At 32.4% G+C, this 8,054-nt stretch overlaps 2 protein-coding genes across 2 annotated transcripts; both read left to right on the top strand.

The window, feature by feature from the left end:
• The first annotated feature begins 5,220 nt into the window (after window positions 1-5,220).
• On the top strand, window positions 5,221-6,676 carry LOC112794457 (phospholipase A(1) DAD1, chloroplastic-like). The gene has a single exon (XM_025836467.2). It carries the CDS (start codon window positions 5,246-5,248, stop codon window positions 6,527-6,529), a length of 1,284 nt encoding a protein of 427 aa, XP_025692252.2. The 5' UTR covers window positions 5,221-5,245; the 3' UTR covers window positions 6,530-6,676.
• A 616-nt stretch (window positions 6,677-7,292) lies between these two features.
• LOC112795342 (SKP1-like protein 11) lies at window positions 7,293-7,763 on the top strand. Its single transcript, XM_025837279.1, has one exon. It carries the CDS (start codon window positions 7,293-7,295, stop codon window positions 7,761-7,763), a length of 471 nt encoding a protein of 156 aa, XP_025693064.1.
• The last annotated feature ends 291 nt before the right edge of the window (window positions 7,764-8,054 follow it).

Consider the following 8,054-nt stretch of genomic DNA (forward strand, 5'->3'; position numbering starts at 1 on the left):
TTAATATATATGATTTTTTTTGAGACATAAATTAAAATTTTCTTTAAAATATTATTCTTTAAATGTGTAAAACTTGAAAAATTTTTGTTGAAAGATAAAAAAAATAATTTCAATTCATTAAAAATTTCCTTAAAACACTATAAAACTTTATAAATAATTCAAAAGAAAATGATGAATATTCTTAAATCACATTTTTTTATTTTTTAAATTTTTAAATAATGTTTTATTTTTTTCTGTCTTTTAAAAATTAAGAGAATTATTAAACATATTATTGACATGTCCTCCTATCACCACTCAATTTAAATATGGTGAATACAAGTATACAGTAAGTTAGTAACCTTGACTCATTCAATTCTTCAGTTTGACCATTGACTGCTTTGACCTTTTCTCCCTTTAACGCGGACAAAGCCGAGTAGCACTGTATTAATTAGTGACTGAGAACTCAAATTCTATTTGTCATTAATTATTATCCATTAATTGATGAATTTTGTTTTGGTCCCACAATTTTCCTCAAAATTAGCCACATATCTGGCGCACCCTTATGCCTTATACCGCCACTAATATTTTTGGAACTTTCTATTTATCATCTTCTTTTATTTGCTTTTACAGATTATTTTTGTTTCACTAAATAGTGAATACTACGTACCTTTTTTTTTTTTATGGTATTCTCCGGTTGGATAGATTATGTCATTAGCTAATGAATTACTACATGTATAAGGTAGGATTTGAATTCCCAACACTTGTCTAAACAGATTAGTAAATTAATCATTAGACCAACTCAATTTAATTAATACTATATACTTATTATTATTTTAAAAATAATTAATTTTTTTATAATTATTATATATTTTACTACATAAATTAAACCAAAATTTTCTTCGGATATTAATAATTAAATCAATAATTATTATTTTTTTATTTATGATATATCTTTGAAGTTTGATAAACTAAAAACTAATTTATCAAATAGATCCATTTAAGGATTTGTCATTTGTCAATAAATTACTAAAACAAACTACCAAAAATATCCATGAAATTTACGAACGCTGACAAAAGTATTCATAAACTAAGAAATTAACGATGTACTCATGAAAGATGGGTTCTGTATGACAAAAGTATTAAAACCCTAATTTTTTGTTGATTTTTTAATAAAATTCTTAAACTACCCCACCATCAATCTCAACTCACTTTTTCAACCTTCCATAACCCAACCTGCACCTTTAAAACCCTTACCATGGAGTTCGAAACTACTCCTACAACAGACCAGGCCGAAATCCATAGTGGTTGTGGTGGTGGAAGATCAAATTTCAACCAGTTCAGTTATAAGTTTACAATCCATATCCAAACTAAATCAATCAAATACCAAAAAATACCCAAAACATAAAATTTTTTAAATCTATTCATCCAATTTCAATTTACTATAACAAAATTAGAAGTAGAAACAGCCATCAACCACCAAAAATCAACGAATCTATTCATCCAATTTAAAATTTACTTCAACAAAAATCAGAAGTAGAAGTAGCCATCAACTGAATCTTCTACAAATCAATCTCAACCTTTATAAAAAAAATAGAAGCAAATTTAAAAAAAAATTAGAACAGTATTTTTTTAGTAGTAACTAAAATAATTTCTAAAAAGAAGAAAAATAAAATAAAAAATTATTTAAAAAAATACCCTTTTTTTCCGCCGATTGTAACATCGTCGATGGCAGAATCTCCATCAGTAGCACCGCCTCCTTTTTTTCTTTAATTTCTCTTTATCGAACCCTCTTTCTGCATGTAGCACGCAGCACCACGACTCCTCTCTTTTAGCTGGCGCGTGATGACGACATTCTCCTCGATTGGGACAGGTGCATCACGCCGACGTTCTCCTCGGGTTAGATCACAGGTGCGCGACAAAGGTGTTGTAGTCACCTTGAAAGTGAGAGGGGGAAGCAGTGAGATGCGAGATTGGCAGTGATTGTGTAGGTGGGTGGCGGACGGTGGTGAGGAAGTAGGAGGAAAGTTCTGTGACTCTACGAGAGTTTTTGAGAGAGGAAAAAGTAAGGAGAGAAGAAGAAGTGAGGAGAGAGAGAGTGACGGTAGAATAGAGTTAGGGTGGAGTAGTTTAGAAATTTTATTAAAAATTCAACAAAAAATTATGGTTTGGATATTTTTGTTGTACGGAACCCATCTTTCATGGGTACAACGTTAATTTCCTTAGTTTATGAGTATTTTTGTCAGCGTTCGTAAATTTTATGGATACTTTTGGTAGTTTTTCTAAATTACTATATATATAAAGCAGGATTCAAACCTTCAAATTTTTTTTAAATAGACTAATAATGAACTAATTATTAGACTAATTCAAATTAATTTAAACCTACAACTTTGATTTAATAATTTTTTCGTTTACAAATTATATGTCACCATTACTAAGGATGTAACTTTATTTATTTATTTATTTTTGGGCTAGGCAAGTAAAATTAAGCAAGCCCAACTTTATTTTTCTTTTAGTTTCACAAAATTGTATCATATGCTCATTTGTATGTAACAGTCCTATATGTCCTATTTATTTGCAGGAATCAAAGACAATAAATGAGCATGCAATGCTATTATGTTCATGGACTAGAACAGTATAGTTTGAATCCTAAATTTAATATAGTCCAATGCCACAGACAATTATAAGTTTTGGTGCATGGATGCTTAAAACGATAAAAAGAATTAGAGAAGAGGGGGAGAAAGTCAAAATAGGCTCATCAGCAAACTAACTTTTCTAACATGGAAGATATGAAATTTAAGAAATCAGACAATTCATCAAAATGTCAGCATTAATAAAAAAATAACTATAATGAGAACTAGGCTTATGAAACAGGTCATCACAGGTAAAAAAAAGGACTAAAAAGGAGAGCTAAGAGGATTGTCTGGAGACCACCACCATTGAGTCGGGTCAAGATTAATATTAATGAAGCATATAACAAGAGTTCTGGAAGCGGAGTAATATCAGTAGTAGTTAGAGATCACAGGAGAAAGATGATTATAGATTCTGCAATAAGGTTCAAGGCTAGTTCTGCATTAGCAACAGAGGCAATGGCAGTTATAAATGCTTTGATAATATCAAAAAATTTGTAAATGAAAAATATAGTCATTGAGACTGATTCACTTAACATAACACCAGCGATTAAATCCAAAGGTAATATAGGTAAAATACAACCTATAATCCAGGACATTAAATTGTTGATGGAGAACTCTAATAAATGTGGTATGATGTGAGTACCTAGAAAAGATAATGCCTTAGCCCATTCTATAGCAAAATTAGCTGCAGCGAATAATTTAAAGTCTCAATGGGGCTTCGAACCACCAGGAATAGTCAGGATGATTTTGAACAGAAAAACAATGAGAGCAAGTCGAAGTCATGAAAAGAAGATCATAAGCATAAATGTATGCAATTTGGACACTGAAGATCACAGAAGAGGTGATAACGAAAGAGAAAACTAAGAGAAGAAGGAACAGCAACCAAAATTTACAGCAGTACGAGTTGATTCTTATAATCAGACTCAAAACAACATGCAACAGCATTAGCCTCAAGAATCGTCAATGATAGGCAAGCTTAACAGAAATGGAGGAGAAAAAATTCTGCAAGACGGAAGAGATTGGAGGGTCATGAGCATCGACGACGAAGGAAGGTGGTTGTGGTTGAGAAATACTAGCGCATACAGCAAGAGTACCCATCGGCTGCATCAGGAAGATGGCGTCCAACTATGCATGCTAAGAAGTGTAGAAAAAATTGAAGCAAACTCAAAAAACCCAATTAGAGAGAAGTCAATAATTTCTCATCATGGCCAGGACAAAATCGCAGCAAGTGACGATAAAGAAAACGTGGTGATGATTCCCAATAACAGCAGCAGTTCGCATTGCGGCAATACATAGAGTTAGTCGATATAGTGATGACGAGGTACGAGAGTAGCATCTTCTTCACATGGGAGAGGCGACGTTGCGGTGTCAATTTGATGGAAGTTTTGGCCATGGAAATGGAGCAAAGATGTAGCCAGCCGATTTGGGAAAAAAGGGAGATCAAGTTTCGAGTTATCTTGGGGGTATGGGTTTAGTGTTCTAGTCTGGGTATTTTGGCACCAGATACTGGTAAAAAAAAAACCTTAAGTGTGACATAATATGAAAATAAAATTAACAATTTTTTTAATCAAATTGGATTAGTCTAGTGGTTAATTCACTAATCTGCTTAAATAAGTGTCAAAAGTTCAAATTTCGTATACTGAAAAAATTAATACTCAAATATATTGTTTAACATATCAGTATAAAACTCTTTTATAAATAATTATAGTGAGTACTAATATGTTTTAAAAAAAATAAAAAATATAGTGTTTCTTAAAAGATAACTCGTTATTAGAAATGTCAATTAAGACATTATTTTTTAAAATTTGAATTATTCATATAAAATATAAATAATATAATAAGGGATTAAAAATTATTTAATTAGCAAAAAATATATTTTTATTTAATAAAAAATGTTTGAAGATGAACCAATAATTACAAATGCTTTTTTAAAAAAAAAACTATAATGCTCAATATATATATATATATATATACTTAGTATTTTAATTAGTATGAGTGTATGACATGTCATGTAAAAAGCCAAGGGGGGAAAAAGGTTCTATTTAAATCGAGCACAAATATATCGTCACTAAGAAGTACAAACCTCATCTCACTCGCTTATTCTCTCTCACTTTTTCTCTCTCTCGACCACCACCGTCCACCTTGATCACTTTACTCATATAAATGCCATGCAATGCAAAACACCATAAGATAGCAATTTGTGTGTGATGATAAGCCACTACCAAAGATACATCCCAATCACAAATATACTTAGTATTTTAATTAGTATGAGTGTATGACATGTCATGTAAAAAGCCAAGGGGGGAAAAAGGTTCTATTTAAATCGAGCACAAATATATCGTCACTAAGAAGTACAAACCTCATCTCACTCGCTTATTCTCTCTCACTTTTTCTCTCTCTCGACCACCACCGTCCACCTTGATCACTTTACTCATATAAATGCCATGCAATGCAAAACACCATAAGATAGCAATTTGTGTGTGATGATAAGCCACTACCAAAGATACATCCCAATCACAAATAGCAAAAAAGACTCTCTCTCTCTCTCTCTATATATATATATATATATAATGAGGCTACTTGCATCTCTACCTACTCATCATCAACCAAACTCTACTATCCCCTTTTATTCTTCTATGTCTAAAGCCAAATGCAACCCAACTTTCCAAAATAATAATGCTACTATCACTAGCGACACCACTTCTACTAGTTTGTCATTCAACAAATCTAAGCTCTCATGGGGTCGTCTCAAGAGTCAATTTGAGCAATGCCATTCTCCCAAACTTGGCCACAAGTGGATGCAATACCAAGGAATCAACCATTGGGAAGGCTTGCTTGATCCTCTTGATGATAACCTAAGATGGGAGATTCTAAGATACGGCCAATTTGTCGAAGCTGCTTACCATTCCTTTGACTTTGACCCCTCTTCTCCCACTTATGCCACGTGTCGTTTCCCCAAGACCTCACTCTTATCTAGATGCGGTCTAAAAGACTCCGGATACAAGATAACCAAGAATTTGCGTGCCACTTGTGGGATTCGGTTACCAAAATGGATTAATAAGATGTATGAACTGCCACGCAATCAGTCTAGCTGGATTGGTTACGTGGCAGTTTGTCAAGATAAAGAAGAAATCGCACGCCTTGGCCGGCGCGACGTGGTGATTGCTCTCCGGGGAACATCCACTTGTTTAGAGTGGTTGGAAAACTTACGCGCTACGTTAACAAAATTACCTAATCATATGAGTAAGGATTACAATGTTGATGACAACAACAACTCCGGTGGTGATAATAATTCTGCTAGGGCAATGGTGGAAAATGGATTTTTGAGTCTTTATGTGTCTAAAACAGCTACAAATCCAAGTTTACAAGACATGATAAGGGAAGAAATAGCAAGAATAATCCAATCTTATGGTGATGAGCCACTTAGTTTAACTATAACTGGTCATAGCCTTGGAGCTGCACTCGCCATCCTTGGCGCGTATGATATAACCGCCACCTTAAAAAATGCACCAATGGTTACCGTGGTTTCTTTTGGTGGGCCCAGGGTGGGAAATGACGTGTTCAGGAACCAACTGGAACAAAGTGGGACCAGAATTCTGAGAATCGTTAACTCTGATGATGTCATCACAAGGGTTCCAGGTTTTCTGGTGAAGAATGATGACGTGGCAAGCATTGGGGATGTCCACGTGGCACGCTTGCAGAGCTGGTTTCATAAGCGCGTGGAGGACATGCAATTGGTGTATGCTGACGTAGGCCAGGAGTTGAGGCTTAGTAGCAAGGAATCACCGTACCTCAAGAAAGGAGATTTTGCCACGTGTCATGATCTAAAGACGTATCTACGTTTGGTAAATGGTTTTGTGAGCTCTTCATGTCCGTACATGAATGAAGTGACGGAGTATCAATCAGAACCTTTGCTTTGATCCGTTCTTATTAGATTTGGACCAAAGCTTATACAATCTAATCATAATTCTAATAATTGTTTCGTTAGTTGTAAATGAAGATGAGGCTGTGCTAATTATGAAGTGATTATTGTAAGAATATTAATCACTTCATTTTATATAGTGTAAGATGACATTTATTTGACTATAAAATGTACATTCATATATATTTTGATGTTCAATTATATAGATCAAACTGTTGGCAAAAAGAGATTTTTGCATTACTAATTATTTCATTTATTTGTTAACATGTTCATTATTCAAAAGATTGTAAAATTGACAAAGAATCAATTATAATAAGTATTACATTTTTTAAACTCCAAAATGATAAATATTATTAAACTATACTAGGTATATATTAAAATTAGTTATTACTATAAAATATATATTAAAATATAAAATACATATTAAAAATAATTTAAATAATATTATTAAACTACTCTTTTATCTTAATCCATGATAATAATAAAAAAAGTTTTGTAACTCACAAATTCAGTCTAACAAAATTCATAAATTCAGTTTTAATTTTAGTCTTTATCATCTTATCTTATCTTTATGTTATCTTCTTATCTTATCTTTACTTTTATCTTTCGTAGACAATACTCTATATATATTTAGTTTTACTTTTATAATTCAATCAATTAAGAAATATACCATACACGCATAGTCCTTGAACTCCAAACACTTTTGGTTTTCTGATTAATCAAATAGTTGAAGCAATACATCATTATTATTATTGTTAGTGATGGGTTCGCCGTTGAAGAAGATCATGCTATGCAGTTCGGAAAAGGAGATTTTCAGTGTGGAAGAACAAGTGATGGTACAACATTCTGTGATCATAAACAACATGATCGAAGATGGGTCGTACAACCATGAAGAGAGCAAGATTCCATTGGATTGCGTTGACTCCAAGACTCTCAAGAAGGTCATCGATTATTGTACACACCACACTCACCACCACAACGACAACCAAGAAGATCTTGAGGCTTGGGATGCTCAATTTCTCAATGTTGATTCTAACGGCCTTTATAATTTGTTGATGGCAGCAAATTATCTTGAGATTAGAAATCTCATGGATCTGATATACAGAACTATAAAAAATATGATAAAGGGAAAGAAAATAGATGAGATACGCAGAATCTTGAACATTAAAGATCATGGCTTCACTCCTGAGGAGGAAGAACAAAATCGCAAGGAGTACCCACATTTTTATTAGAACAAATCTTGTCTACTCTTTAATTTTATTTGTTTTAAATTTTTTTTCTATATGATGATCAACCCCTAGTATTCAACATGGGGATGTTAGAGAGTGTTTTGGCTCTTTTCATATCGTACAATTTTCTTTTCAATTATATATTTAGTTAAATTTCTTTTTATTGTTCTCGTGAGTTAAAGTGGAAGAATAATTTAATAAATAATTAAATATAATATTTATATATAAATATATGATAATTGATTTTAGTGTATAAATAATATTTTTAAATATTATTAGATTAAAATTTTTATT

Source organism: Arachis hypogaea, chromosome 4, assembly GCF_003086295.3.
Source record: "Arachis hypogaea cultivar Tifrunner chromosome 4, arahy.Tifrunner.gnm2.J5K5, whole genome shotgun sequence".
Lineage (NCBI taxonomy): Eukaryota > Viridiplantae > Streptophyta > Magnoliopsida > Fabales > Fabaceae > Arachis > Arachis hypogaea.

Excerpts from the sequence above, each read along its gene's own strand:
- LOC112794457 (XM_025836467.2), top strand. The coding sequence starts at position 5,246 with ATGTCTAAAGCCAAATGCAACCCAACTTTCCAAAATAATAATGCTACT.
- LOC112795342 (XM_025837279.1), top strand. The coding sequence starts at position 7,293 with ATGGGTTCGCCGTTGAAGAAGATCATGCTATGCAGTTCGGAAAAGGAG.